This window comes from Lepidochelys olivacea (genome assembly GCF_965140295.1).
Source record: "Lepidochelys olivacea isolate rLepOli2 genome assembly, chromosome: 12".
Lineage (NCBI taxonomy): Eukaryota > Metazoa > Chordata > Testudines > Cheloniidae > Lepidochelys > Lepidochelys olivacea.
In genome coordinates, this window is record NC_140422.1 from 5,380,682 (window position 1) to 5,395,849 (window position 15,168).

General features: G+C 50.7%; 1 protein-coding gene across 1 annotated transcript in view; it reads left to right on the forward strand.

The window, feature by feature from the left end:
- The window catches only part of PLEKHG4 (pleckstrin homology and RhoGEF domain containing G4), a 165,812-nt gene that overhangs the window by 133,231 nt on the left and 17,413 nt on the right, over nucleotides 1–15,168 (forward strand). Inside the window, exons 14-15 of the mRNA XM_084644640.1 lie at nucleotides 9,272–9,575; nucleotides 9,846–10,224. Coding sequence (XP_084500766.1) covers nucleotides 9,272–9,575; nucleotides 9,846–10,224 — 683 coding nt within the window. The remainder of the gene's footprint in view (nucleotides 1–9,271; nucleotides 9,576–9,845; nucleotides 10,225–15,168) is intronic.

A 15,168-nucleotide genomic window follows, 5' to 3' on the forward strand; every position in this document is an offset into this window, starting at 1 on the left:
CTTTCTTCATGCCTTATGGCTGCCATTCCCTCAACCTAGTTGTGTCAGATGCAGCATCATCTTCTTTAAATTCAGTATCTTTCTTCGGAGTACTGCAAAGGATACACATCTTGTTTTCAGTATCAACTATCAGGTGGAAGATCTTCACAGACAATGTTACAAAACTGACTGTGAAGCCCGACTAAGTAACTCTCACTGGGAGAGCTGCATTGACAGCGTAAGGCCAGTGAGGTACCATGAGGTTTATAGTGCCCTGATGGAATTGGCACAGTCAAGTAAAGTTGAGGCCAGAATCTGACATGAGGCACAAAGCCTGGCAAACCAGATCACTGACTTCAAATTTCTGGTCTCAATTGTGGTTTGGCACGATATCCTGTTCCAACTAAACGTTGTTAGCAAGGCATTACAAACTCAGTCGATGGACATCGCGACATCTACTATTTTGATAAGAAGCTGCCTCGATTTCGTTGTGGCCTACAGAGACAACGGATTTGAAGATGCCATCACTGCTGCCAAAGAAATGGCAGAAAATTTAGGAGTTGAGCCTGTCTTCAAGGAAACTTGCATTCATTGGAAGAAGAGACAATTTGATTACGAGGGCAGAGATGAGGTGATGGGAGGCTCGGAAGAAAAATTCAAGAGGGAGTTTTTCTGCTCGCTTGTTGACACTGCTTGAGTGTCCATTGAAGAAAGGCTTAGACAAATGAAGCACGGCAGAAAGACCTGGGAGTTTTTGTATGACCTTAGTAAGCTGCCAGGTCAGGAAAACACTCTTAAGAATTGTACGGACCTTCACCGTACCCTGACACATGGGGAATGTTCGGATGTCAGTGATAAAGACCTCTATGTCGAATTCGACATCTTTCACGTTTTGCCACATGGGAAGCACTCTCCACTCCATTCATGATGCAGAGCTGAAGGATGCTTTTCCTAACATGTGGATAGCTTTGAGGATTCTGATCATGCTGTCGGTCACAGTCGTGAGTGGTGAATGCAGCTTTTCAAAGCTCAGGCTCATTAAAACATATCTTCGATCAACGATGGCTGATGAGAGACTGACATAGCTTGCTATTTTATCACTTGAAAATGCTGTTGGCCAGTCTTTGGATCTCTCTGACACAGTGCGTCAGTTGATGAGGGCAGAGGCAAGAAAAGTGATCTTTTAAACGAAAGGACTAGGGTTAACATTCTAAAGCCATCACTGACTGTAATACTGGTCCACCCAGTGTTGGTGCACAGTTCAATTTCTTGATGTTATTACATTCCAGTTATTCTTAAAATTAAAAAGTTTCTATAAGCTTAGAGGAAACTGTTTTTTTTTATTTGCTTATATATGGCATGAATAAATACAGATTTACAGATCCTAGCATGCAAATTTATAATATTATATGACAGGGATAAATCATGCATGCAAATCATGCATCAAAGTCGTGAAATGGGATATGAATGCGATAAAAAATAAGATATTAAAAAGTTTAAAATGGATGGTGGGGCGCCAAAGGTGCTCTTCGCCTGGGGTGCCATTTGGTCTAGGGCCAGCCCTGGTTTACACACTCTTCTCCCTTTGGCTTTTCCTTCTCCTCGGGGATTAAGCATGATGCCCCCTCAACATCCTTACAGTCCTTATGGCTCTTTGATTCTTGGCTTATTGTGTGTGGTGGCAGCCCTTGTTCCTAGAGCCTATTGTAGTTAGTCCGTATGTGAAAAACGCTAAGCACCCTGAGCACTAAGGAGAAGCCAACTATTGGGTTCATTTTCTCCAAAAGGCACATCTCCTCCTTCGGCTCCCCCATATTACGGCCTTTCACGCATGGGGAGAGGAGGAAGAAGTGGTGGAAGAACAGGGGTCTCCCAGTCCATCCTTTTCTTAACTCCATCCCCAGATAACAGGATGCCCATCTCCTGTTCCTTCACTCCTGGTGCCTTTAAGCCGTTCTAGGAGATGCGTCCTGCTTTTCTGAAGGGTTATTGGTCCCTGTGACTACAGTCCATGAGAAATCTCTTCTGTGTGTCTGTGGATTTTAAGGAAGAAAAGGTTCTTGATCTGCTGATTATTGAAGGGCTTTGAACCTGAGTGAAAAGTGCTGCTCAGACCAGATGCTGTGTCCGCAGTGCTGAGTGGAGATCTGAATGCCACCCACTCGTTGTGGGTTTGAAGTGTTCTCTTGTCACCCTTTACGTGGGCAGCCCTTTAACGTTGCTGTGATGGGTGCTGTAGAAATCCCCGAGACACAAATTTCAGGTAGCTTCTGTTCTTGAATATGTACCAATCCACGCTCATGCTGTAGGTAGCAGTGAAAAATACCCTGGTAATTTATTGATTAGGGAGCAGTAAATCCACCTTCTCTCTGACAGTGTGCCGCACCTTTCTGAGGCACATATTCTAGCTCTCCCTAATGGAATGGTCACTGCAAACTCTGCTTTACCCTGGTCCCTTGGTGTAGGACAGGTCCGGCACTGCCATCTAAATTCCATTGTGGGGTGGGTAGGCTCTGTGAGGGGAGGCCGGTTACAATCCTTTTGATAACGAGTTTCAGGAAAGGCCTCCCTATGGTTTAACACTAATTAGATCATAAAAGATGGCAGTTTCTTTCCTGGCTGACCCCAGAGTTAATTCCTTGGGCATAATTTGAGAATGTCAGTAGCATCCAGCTCCTCCACCACACACAGACCTGCATGTTTGTAGTGTGCAAGCTGTTTGTTAGCTTCTGGAGAAATGAAGCCAGAGCCCACACACACCCCCCGGCAGCTGAAGCCTGGAGCCCCTCCTCCCCAGCAGCTGAAGCCCAGAGCCTCAGTCCCCCTCCACCCTCTCCACACATCCCAGTGCACCCCGGAGTGGGAGGTCAGCTGGGAGCTTCTCTGTCATAGAATCATAGAATCTCAGGGTTGGAAGGGACCTCAGGAGGTCATCTAGTCCAACCCCCTGCTCAAAGCAGGACCAACCCCAACTAAATCACCCTGTCCTGCACCCTGGGGCCATTTCCCAGCACGGGTCTACGTGAGCTGGCTGACATATGAAATTAAAGGTGAGGAAAGGCCTGAGTGGGCAAAGCCCATGGAAGGGCTGGTGCACACATTGTTCACCTGGGTGCTGGGCGGTGCTCTCCTTGCTGCTGTTCTGCGGCTGAAAAGTGCAGTTGTGAAGATGACGTGACCTGGAAAAGCCGCAGTGGCCATTTAGCCATCCACTGCAGGGAGGATGGAAGGCAGAGGCCATTGTGCAGCGGACAAAGCTGGATTATTAACTAGCCTGTGACAGGCACTGGGGACTTGAATTGCCATCAAGATTTACAATCATTTCTAAGTTCCTCTTGGGCTGCTAGCTTCTCCTGGCTCCTTTCTGCCGCTGCCAGGGAACCTTCCAGCAACAACGGGAGCCACTGCCCCACCCCCGGGCATGGCCCAGTGAAATTAGTTACGTGTCACATGGGGGACAGCATCGCCCAGGCTCTGCTGCTGCTGGCTGGTCGCCCCCATCCCGCCCTCACCTTCCTGGAGATAAGATGTCACTGCCACAGCACAGAACAACCTGGTTCCAACCCACTGAGACCAGCCCAGTCCACCCAGTGACAGCCCTGCGCCTTCCCCTCTTTCCATCCCCCCCACGGACACACACCCCCCACACACTCCAATCCTGGCCCTCCCATGCCCACAGGCACTCCTTCCCCACCCAGGTGTGTTCTTTAAAAGCCTATTGCCGGGGTAGGGAGGAGGCAGGACTGGACGGACTGTCGTTGTGCTAGGCAGGTCAGCACGGGGCTGCTGCTGTCCGCAGGCTTTGGTTGTTGTTGTTTTAGATCTGGCAGCATGTGTCCTGGAGTAGCTGCTGCAGTTTCTGAAGTAGTTTCTTGCTTTGCGTGTGTAGTGAGACTGCCTGGGCACACGCCATGTAACTGCAGCTCAAAAGACCAGTAGTTGAAGGACTGAGGAGGCTCCCAGGCCCTTGCATCTGTCTCTGGAGTGGCTCTGTTCTGTCTCTTGCTTCTGCAGATATGGCCCTGTGCATTGGCATTCAGTTACCATTCAAAAAGAACAGGAGGACTTGTGGCACCTTAGAGACTAACAAATTTATTTGAGCATAAGCTTTCGTGAGCTACAGCTCACTTCATCGGATGCATTCAGTGGTTACTCAGATAAATTTGTTAGTCTCTAAGATGCCAGAAGTACTCCTCCTCTTTTTGCGAATACAGACTAACATGGCTGCTACTCTGAAATTTATTAGAGCACAAGCTTCCGTGGGCTACAGCTCACTTCATCGGATGCGTAGAATGGAACATATAGTAAGAAGAAATATATATACAGATAAGTTGGAAGTTACCATACAAACTGTGAGAGGCTAATGAGTTAAGATGAGCTATTATCAGCAGGAGAAAAAAAACTTTTGTAGTGATAATCAAGATGGACCATTTAGACAGTTGACAAGAAGGTGTGAGGATACTTAACACGGGGAAATAGATTCAATATGTGTATTGACCCAGCCACTCCCAGTCTCTATTCAAACCCAAGTTAATGGGATCTAGTTTGCATATTAATTCAAGCTCAGCAATTTCTCACTGGAGTCTGTTTTTGAAGCTTTTCTGTTGCAAAATTGCCACCTTTAAATCTGTTACTGAGTGGCCAGAGAGGCTGAAGTGCTCTCCTGCTGGTTTTTGAATGTTATGATTCCTGATGTCAGATTTGTGTCCATTTATTCTTTTAATATGTAAACTAGATCCCATTAACTTTGGTTTGAATAGAGACTGGGAGTGGCTGGGTCAATACACATATTGAATCTATTTCCCCATGTTAAGTATCCTCACACCTTCTCATCAACTGTCTAAATGGCCATCTTGATTATCACTACAAAAGTTTTTTTTCTCCTGCTGATAATAGCTCATCTTAACTAATTAGCCTCTCACTGTTTGTATGGTAACTTCCAACTTATCTGTATATATGTATATATCTATATCACTATCTTACTATATGTTCCATTCTATGCATCCGATGAAGTGAGCTGTAGCCAACGAAAGCTTATGCTCTAATAAATTAGTTAGTCTCTAAGGTGCCACAAGTACTCCTTTTCTTTTTGTGGATACAGACTAACATGACTTCTACTCTGAAACCTGTCAAAGTTACCATACAGACCACGGAGCTGAGCGTACGTTCCTCCACCATGGCCTCATAACACCTAGGGCATGTTCTCCCCACTTTGCATCAACATTCCTAGACTAAGGGGGAACTGGCTTTTTTGTCTTTGTTTGGAGGAACCTTGTGTTCTCTCTGTGGAGACAGTTTCTGCTCCACACTTGCATTCTAGTTGCTGTCCCTCCATTGGTGGCACTTGGCTACATTGGATCACCCCATTGAGCATAGCAGTGAATCAGGACCATTAACAATACAGACTGTTCAGCCAAATGCTTCTGCTTTAGTGATTCTCCAGTGCTCAGCAAAGAGTCCAGTACCTGACTGGCTACACTATTTCTGGCAGAGCTCAGTCCCGTATAGTGTTGTCCCCCTCTGCAGAGAGGTAGCAGGTGTTGGGGCCTTGCGGGTCGGCTCCCCAGTGGAGGAGAAAGCAGTGACATAGGGTCTGGGCAGACTGTACGTGTAACTCATTGTATTTACACACCTTCACCAGTCCTGGAACAGAGGTGGTCGCACAGCACGCAGAGAACAGACTTCTCGGACCAAGAACCTACCTCTCCTCAAACCAAAACGAAAACCAGCACAGCAGGTCTTCCCAAGCCTTACATTTGCTTTTACACTAAGGCCATGTCTACACTGAGAGCGTGGTGTGTGATTCCCAGCCCGCGGACACACAATCGCACAAGCTCAGTATAGATAGCAGGGTAGTCACAGTAGCCCGGGTGGCAGTAGCTGTGCAATGGCTTAGTCATGCCAAGTAGATCCCCCCGGGATTTGGGTGAGGTTGTACTCAGCACGGGTGAGGCATGCCCCTGCTGCTGCTGCCCGTATGACCGCAGCTACACTGCCATTTATATTCACGCCAGCTCTCACTGAGCTCGCTGGAGTATGTGTACGCAAGCTGGGAATCACTCCCCTAGCTCCTAGTGTGGACGCAGCCTGTTTAACCGCGCCCCCTGGTGGCACCTGTCATAACAGCATGTACTGCTGTGGCATCCAAACTGTGCTTACCCAGGGCTCACATTTGAAACTTGCCAGGAGTCTGAGGGGCAAACTAATTTTCATAAAATAGATCAGAGTGAAGCCACTGCCTTAACATGGGCCAGAGAACTTCCCGGAAATAATTCCTGCGTGAACCACAGCAGATCCTTTAGAAAAACATCCAAAATTGATTTTAAAGTTGCCAGTGATGAAGGATCCACCACAACCTTTCATAATTTGTCCCAACTGTTGGTTACTACTAAGAATGTACACCTTATTGCCCCGTCTAATTCTGTACTCTTAGTCCAGCCAGGCTTGGGGATGCTGAAGAACCGTGGCTGCAGTAACTATTCACAGAAATCTGACATTTCAATTGGGAGTCCTTGGAGAGCGACCGTCTTATTACTGCCCATCTGGGCCGTGCTTGAGTACAGCGGGGATCTGATTCTTGTCAGTTACTCCAAGCTGCTCCTGCAATACAATTGTAACTTCTACCAATATGAGATTGTTTGAAGAGTCTGCTTTAGGCAGCGGTGTGTGGTTTAATTCTTACTGACATCATGCTGTAGCATCCACGTACAGTAAAAGCTGTGTTATCCGGCACTTTACCAACCGGAAAGCTCTAGAAACTGGCATTTCTGATATTGCTTAAAAGTCCGGTTGGTGCAGAGCCGGCAGGCTCCCTGCCTGGCTCCGTGTGGCTCCCCGGAAGCGGCGACATGTCCCTGCTGCTCCTAGGTGAAGGAATGGCCACGGGGGCTCCGTGCACTGCCTCCAACCCACCTCAAGCGCTGGCTCCACGGTTCCCATTGTGAGAACTGCAGCCAATGGGAGCTGCAGGGGCAGCGCCTGTGGGTGGAGGCAACGTGCAGAGATGCCTGGCTGTGCCTCCGCCTAAGAGCAGCAGGGACATGTTGCCACTTCCCAGGAGCCACCTGAGGTAGGTGCTGCCCGGATCCGGCACCCCGAAACCCCTCCTGCACCCCAACCCCCTGCCCCAAGCCACTTCCCTCCCAGAGTCTGCACCCCCCACCCCATCCCATACCCCAACGCCCAGCCCTGAGTCCTCTCCCACAACCAAACTCCCACCCTCCGTATAACTCTTAATTCACTGGAATTTTTGACTAGCCAGCCCCCCTATTCCCCCAACATGCTAGATAACACAGCTGTTACTGTACTTTGGTGAGCTCAGCACTGATACTTTATCATTCAGTCAGGGAGGAGCAGACCGAAGCACTGTCAGGATTGGCCCCACTGTGCGAGGGGCACAAAGCCAACTCCAGGAGAGTCCCGACCCCCAAAAGTTCACTGAATACAGGATACCAGTGGGTGTAACCACCATTAGGCACAAATGCAGTCAGGAGGACAGGCACACAGCGAAAGGGAAAGGGGCTGCGGGCATACAGTCCTTTGCGTTTTCATTGTATTTCAATAAACCAAAGCTATCAAAGTAAATAACTCAGTTCTCTGACTCCTACAAAGCTGATGGTTGGGTTCTCAGCCAGTCCATGAGAATTAACAGTGCCTTAGAAACTAACAAAAATAACGGGGGAGAGGTAAAATGAATGATTTCATTAAAGGCAATTTGAAAGAGGAGCTCTAAGCCAGTGTCCAGCGATGGGTTCAATGCAGAAGGCACAGGGTAGAATTCTCTGGCCCGGGTTCTGCAGCACATCAGACTAGATTGTCACAATGGCCCCTTCTGGCTTTTAAATCTCCGACTCTCCGTCAGAGCTTTCATAGCACCTCTTGGGGCCCCGCTCTCATGGCCCTTCCTTTCCCTGTCCAGCGTGTCACTGGAATTGTCAGATTAACAGCGAACAAAGTGTCAAATTCCTAGAATCCCGCTAGTGACTAATCCAGGCATCTCAGCCATATGGGGCTTCTAATATAGCATGTCTCTGTCAATACTGCATTCCTGTACAGGAGAAGCGAAGGGTGGAGGTGGGGAAAGGCTGGCCAGGTCACAGGCCAGGGTGGTGGGAGAGGGGCCATGGTGAGGGGGAAGGGTCAGGCCTGGGCGGGTTAGGGGCCATGATCGCAGGGGAGTATTGGGGGTGGCTGGGTTAGAGGCCATGGCAGTGTGGGAGGGCCAGGGCTGGCCTTTGTCCCAGCCCCCTGCCAGCCCGAGCAGCCTGCAACGCTCTGGGAGCCCTCCTCTCAAGCTGGGGGAAGGGGTCCTCCTCTCCCATGTGCTATGCAGCCTCGGCTCTAGCCTGAGAGCTGCAGCTGCCTGTTCACCACGTGCACCCCCTCCCCAGGAGGGGGGAATGGCTGTTGTGTCTGCAGAGTACCAGGTGCACCTGCCTAGCCTGCAGCTTCCCACTCTTGTGGAACTGAACTCAGCCAATCCTCTCCATCCCTTCCGGGTAGCAGCATTGCACCAGCTCCCCTCTAGACAGAGGACCTTGAGAGGAGGGGCAGGCCTGACCCCCAGCCACTCTGATACAGCCTGTCAGCTGAGCCCTGGGGCAGGTCAGTGCCCAATTTCAGTGGACACTTTGTAGACCTCTCCCCTAAAGCCTTTGAAACATCTTCCCGAAGAGGAGCAGGCATCTGGGTCTGGGCTTGACCCGCCGTACCGCTGCCAGTGCCCCTTGAAAGGGAAGGTGTCCTCCATGGTGTTACTGGCAGTGCACGTACCACAATCTCCGAGCAGAGCCAGAGAAGGAGCCACAGTCTCATTCCCAACAAGAGCTGCAGCTCGCTATTGACACCCCCCCCCCGGCCCCAGTTAACGGGGGGTGAATTGAAATGCTGGATGCAGGTAGCAGGTAAGCTCCAGGGCTGAGCACCTCACAGGCCCACAGAGGTCTGGAAGCTGCTGTGGTGCTACTAAGTCCTTCCCAGAGGCAGCCTGCCCCTCTGGGGTGGGCTCCAGAGGAGACACACAGGCCATCTCAAGAACACCTGCGCCGGGGAGTGTCCCTGCTGCGGGGCGGTGCAGTGACGGTGCTGGAGCCCACTGCATAAAGAGCCTTTTGTTTTGCCAAGTTGTTAAGCCCCATTGACAATGGCAGCCCCCTCCGGCTCATGCACTTGGCACTGCCTCGGCCCGCACACTGGCCCTTTTCTCTTGGGCTGCATGTGGGCACTGAGCGGGGGGGGTTATTCCTTCCATAGCAAACTGATTGGCTGATCTCCTTGTCGTTGCTCCCTGCAGGCGTACGAGTGGGCGCTGGAGGGGATGCGACACCTAGCCTGCATCAGCATGGAGGACTGCAACTCCCCAGAGCACTGTGCAGCCGCGATCAAGTGTTTGGAAAGCTACAAGGGACAGCACCCGGAAATCAGCGATGCCAAATTCCAGGAGATGAAAGAGCTGGCCTGTGAGCTGAAGAGCGACAAAGGGCTGAAGCAGTGGAAATTTGCATTGTCCAAGTGCCAGGAGACAAAACTGGTCTTTGAGAAGAAGCTAGAAGCTGCCCTGAGAACACGAAGGTCTCTGCTCTCTGAGCGGAAGCCAGGTGAGGGGGAGCGCTCCCGGTGTGGTGGTGAGAGCAGCAGGCTGTCTCACAGGAGGCACTCGGAGGGAGCCATCCCTGGGCTGCTTTCAGACAGGAATCACAGCGTGTCCCATTTCTACAGCAGGCCAAACCGTTCTCCTGGGTGGGCCAGGGAAAAAGCTCTCTCACTGTCCCTGAGCAGCTCCGGGGATGTCAGTGCTGGGGAAGAACTGACCTCCCAAGCTGCTCCCAACATGAGTCCCCACTTGAGCAGGGTTTCTCTTGGTACAGTGGCCTGCGAGGCTCCACGCGACATGCCCGAGGACAAGCCAAACCTGGAGAGTATTTTAGAAATTCTTGAGGCAAATTCATCCTGCTCCACCACGTCCGCCTCCAGGAGGCCACCATCCAAGAGGACGCTGAAAAAGGCCCAAAGCTTTGATCTTCCCTGCAGCGAGAGCCTGCGGTCCAGCTGCCAGAGGACTCTGAGCGAGCCGGCCAGGTATGGCAACACGGGCGTCTTCATTAAGGGGCTGGAAGTGAGCAGCACAGAGCTCGCGGACAGGACTCACACAGCATGGCAGCAAGCCGCTCACAGCTGGGCTGCACACTGCCTGCCAGAGGAGCAAAGGAGCTACAGCTCCACGCCAGAGGCCAAGAGCCGGGGCAGGTAGGTGACTTCTTCTCACGGCCCATGTGCAGGGGCCAGCCAGGCTGCGTGGGGATGGTTCTCGTGTCTGCTGAGGCAGGAAGCGGCACTCCTGCTTAATCTCAGGCACTGGCGAGTCCTGGGGTGGAGACAGGCCCCATGGGCTGAGGAGGCAGATTCAGAGAGGGCCAGAAGGGAAGCTCCAGCTTCCTAAAACACACAGCACTAGCAGCTGGGTCGGGGAGGAGTCGCCACCTTCCACCACACGCTCTACAGCGATGCCCCCTTTGAGGAAGGAGGAGAAAGTGTCTCTAATGGGGCAACGTCTAGGTTATTGGCATTAAAGGAAGATGACCTCTAGCCAGGCTGTGGGCCCTCTGCAATGAGGTGGATATTTATTTTATTTTGCAGTTACACAAGTGGTACATTAACGATGGGAGAACTGGGGCGCCCATTTCCTGGGGATAAAGAAACACCAGGAAGAAAAGCCTCTCCCCTGTAAGACACTGGGCTCTAGGCTCCCATTTTCAACAGGGTTGACCTATCCTCTTGCAGCCTTTCCCCCCAAGGGATGCCCAGAAGGGGAAGGAGGTTGTGTTTTAGCGTGGCCTTGAACTGGAAGGAGCACGCTCAAGGACCCAGCAGTCTGCAGAGAATGCTTGTCATGCCCGAAAACAATGGCACGGGTTCCCCAAAGTGGAAGAGAGGCGAGGAAGGAGGCTGAGGATCCCAAAGTGGTTTGGATAATGTGACGTGCTGGAGTACAATCCAGACCAGTGGGGGGTTTGTGCCCCCCCGCCTTATAGCTTGGGGTGCCTTGCAATGCCTTACTGCTATAGCTCCCAACCTGGGCTGCTCACAAGCAGCCTGCCAGCATTCAGGTCACTCCCAGATGTGTCGGTGTGTAACTGCAGCCTGCCAGTCACACCCTGTCTCTCACCAGCCTTGGTTCTGCTGCAGGGTGACCCCAGCTCACTCCCAGTCCCGGACTTCCCCCCAGAAATGTACGTTCTGTACTGCCCAGCCCGCTCCTGGACAGTCCAGATATGTCAAATCCATTGTTCCTCTAAGGGAAGAATATATACTAGCTTGTTACCTTAGGTAGAGTTAACTTCAACACACTGGATTAGATAAAACAATAAAAAAACTTAACTTCTGAGGGGAAGATTCTAAGTAAAAGCAATGAGGTATGAAAGTCAGAAATGGTTACAAGAAAAAATAAAGTTAAAACTCTTCCTAGTGTCTAACTTAACAAACTACATTAGATTCAAGCAAAGTTTCTCACCACATGCTTCCAACAGCATTACTGACCAAACTCTTTGGGTCAGGACCCCTTCCCCAGAGTCCAGCAGGCTGCTTCCTTTGTCTTCGCAGGGACAGAGAATGAGATGGGCAGGGGGAGAGAAGGGGAGCCTTGGGGGTTTGCCCCTCCTTTTTGGAGCTGTTTAGTCCCTTGTTGAAAAGCATTTCCAGCTGAGAACCAGGAGACAGGCAGTCTACTGAACAAAGGAGACTCCATGCTGTTTCTTTGCTAAGATGCAGATCTTTCTGTCCCTGACCCCATTTTTTGTCAAAGACTGGCCATTTGGTAGGTAAACCCATTAGCTGTGTTGTCACCTGGCTGGAACGTCAGCTTGCCCTTTGTCTTTGAGAAACTGCTTTAACCACTCCCCAGACTTACCTGGGAAACACTCTCCAGTCAGCTGATTTCAGTTTATGTCCATAACTTTACATATAATGTGGTTATATGCACTTTGCCACGATATTGCTGATCAGCAAGTTATGAGTTTTCAAATGACACCTCACAGGGCATGGCTTGTACAGAGATTATTACAGTAGCATGTAGGGTGTGAACACAGGGCTGTATTCCGTCACTTGAGGGAGGGGGCTCAGGATCTGGGTCACCCCAAAGTGGTTCAGGGTGCCCTGGCCCACTGCCGCCCCTGCCAAGTATGTGCAGCATGTCCTGCTACTGCAGCAGCCAAGGGCAAAGGGGAGGATCTTAGCTGCCTCTGGCAGAGTTGGCAGACCTCCTGTTCTGCCTGGCTCTCGGCTGGTAGGCTGTTCCCTTAAAGGGTGCTGAAGCTGAAGGGGGAATGTCCATGGGAAGCAGATGGAGCAATCCCAGAGTCCCTGCAGAGTGCTCAGAACAATTCTTTGGGGCTGTGGCCAGGCAAACAACTGACTATTTGATTCTGCGAGGCAATGCTGGAGCTGCTGCTGGTAAAGAGCCCCATCACTGTGCTTTGACTTCTGCTCTGAGACTTTCTGCAAAGGGACAGAGGAGGAAGTTGACCTTAGCCCAGGCTAGCGTGAAGATTTGACAGGTGTTCATGCGTGGGAGAATGTACTGGAGGCAGGGGGCTGTGCTCTGGCCCAGCTGATGTCCTCTGTATGTAAAGGGAGCTGAAACCTTCTCATAAGGAACACCTGAGGATCCCCCTGGCTGGCACACTCAGCTGTGTCGAGAGCCATTCTGGCGCCCAGTGGGTGTGAATCTGTCTGTAATGAGTGGCAGGGCTTGAAAATGGCTGCCCAGTGGAGACTTTCTCATCCAGCCTGACAAGGGGTGGAATCCAGACGTCTCCAGAGCTGTGCATGGCATGGGGAGCACCTTTACCAGGAGCCTTCTGCCTCCCATTGTAAGAGCATAAGACCAGCCATACTGGGTCAGACCCAGACCAATGCTCCAGCTAGCCCAGTATCCTGTCTTCTGACAGTGGCCAATGCCAGTTGCTCCAGAGGGAATGAACAGAACAGGTAATCAAAAAGTGATCCATCTCCTGTAGTCCCCTCCCAGCTTCTGGCAAACAGAGGCTAGGGACACTCAGCATATGGTTGCATCCCTGGCCATCTTGGCTAATGGCCAGTGATGGACCTGTCTGCCATGAACTTATCTAGTTCTTTTTTTAACATGTTATTGTCTTGGCCTTCACAACATCCTCTAACAAGGAGTTCCACAGGTTGACTATGTGTTGTGTAAAGAAATATTTCCTTATATTTGTTTTAAACCTGCTGCCTGTTAATTTCATTGGGTGAGCCTTAGTTCTTGTGTTATGTGAAGGGGTAAATAACACTTCCCTATTCACTTTCTCCACACCAGTCATGATTTTATAGACCTCTATCATATCCCCCCTTAGTCGTCTCTTTTCCAAGACAAACAATCCCAGTCTTCTTAATCTCTCCTCACAGGGCAGCCGTTCCATACCCCTGATCATTTTTGTTGCCCTTTTCTGAACCTTTTCCAATTCCGATATATCTTTTTTGAAATGGGACGACCAGAACTGAACGCAGTATTCAAGATGTGGGCGTACCATGGATTTATATAGAGGCAATAGGATATTTTCTGTCTTATTATCTGTCCCTTTCTTAATGATTCCCAACATTCTGTTCACTTTTTTGGCTGCCGCTGCACATTGAGTGAATGTTTTCAGAGAACGCTCAACAATGACTCCAAGATCTCTTTCTTGAGTGGGAACAGCTAATTCAAATCCCATAATTTTTTAAGTATAGCTAGGATTATGTTTTCCAATGTGCATTACTTTGCATTTATCAACACTGAATTTCATCTGCCATTTTATTGACCAGTCACTCAGTTTTGTGAGATCCCTTTGTAACTCTTCGCAGTCTGCTTTGGACTTAATTATCTTAAGTAATTTTATATTGTCTGCAGATTTTGCCGCCTCACCATGTATACCACTTTTCCAGATCGTTTAATGAATATGTTGAACAGCACAGGTCCCAGTACAGCTCCCTGGGGGGCCCCACTACTTACCTCTCTTCTGTCTGAAAACTGACCATTTAGTCCTCCCCTTTGTTTCCTGTCTTTTAACCAGTTACTGATCATTGAGAGGGCCTTCCCTCTTGTCCCATGACTGCTTACTTTGCTTAAGAGCCTTTGGTGAGGGACCTTGTCAAAGGCTTTCTGAAAGTCCAAGTACACTATACCCACTGAATCACCCTTGTTCACATGTTTGTTGACCTCTCAAAGAACTCTAATAGATTAGTGAGGTGTGATTTCCCTTACAAAAACCATGTTGACTCTTCCCCAACAAATCGTGTTCATCTGTGGGTCTGATAATCCAGGGGGAGGGGACTCCCCTCCCCCCATCAACAGTGCCGCTCACCCCGCTGCTAAGGGAGGGTGTTCCTGGCTATGCCCTGCTCCCACTGTGGCTGCCTCTGGCTGGGGGGAGGAGAACCCTTACCCCTGCAGCCACTTTGGCCCTTCCCAGCTGGCAGACAGGATTGCCGTTCTCCTCTGGGCCCTGCGGCTCCTCCTCCCAGCTAGGAGGAAGGGGCTCCAGGTCTCTCCTTTCTGTCTCCCTCCCTGTCACACAGCCAGGGAGAGGTGGGGGAGGTGATGCTGCAGGGGTGGCCACAGTGCAGGGGATAAAGTGAGGGGGAGGGGTGGGAGCTCTCGCTGAAATTCTCGCAGTCCGTTGTCTCACACCCACCTGAGCACCCAGCAGTCACTAGGTTGGGGTGGAGATGGAGCCATGAGAAGTCCGGAGGCACTGGGGTGCCAGAGAGGGAGAATGAGCCTTCGCCCTCTCAGCAGCCAGGGATGGGCATGGGCAGCGGTTGTAAGCGTTCTGCTAGGAATGCCCCTTCCCAGCTGCCAGGCTTCCCACTACACCATGGCCCTGGGCCGTGCTGAAGAGCTGCTGCCAGCTCATCCTGCCTACCAGCCACTGATGCCACGTAGTCCTCTCTGGCGTAGGTGTCTGGTGTTTCACTAAGACGTGTCCAGCGGGAGAGGTAATGTCTGTTCCTTCAAACCCACGGCCGGACCTCTTCTTCGTATCAGCCACCCGCTCTTCTGAGAGCTCGGGGAAGAAACCCCACTATTCCTCACAGGTGGGGAGGGATAGCTCAGTGGTTTGAGCATTGGCCTGCTAAACCCAGGGTTGTGAGTTCAATCCTTGAGGGGGCCATTTAGGGGTCTGGGGCAAAAATTGGGGA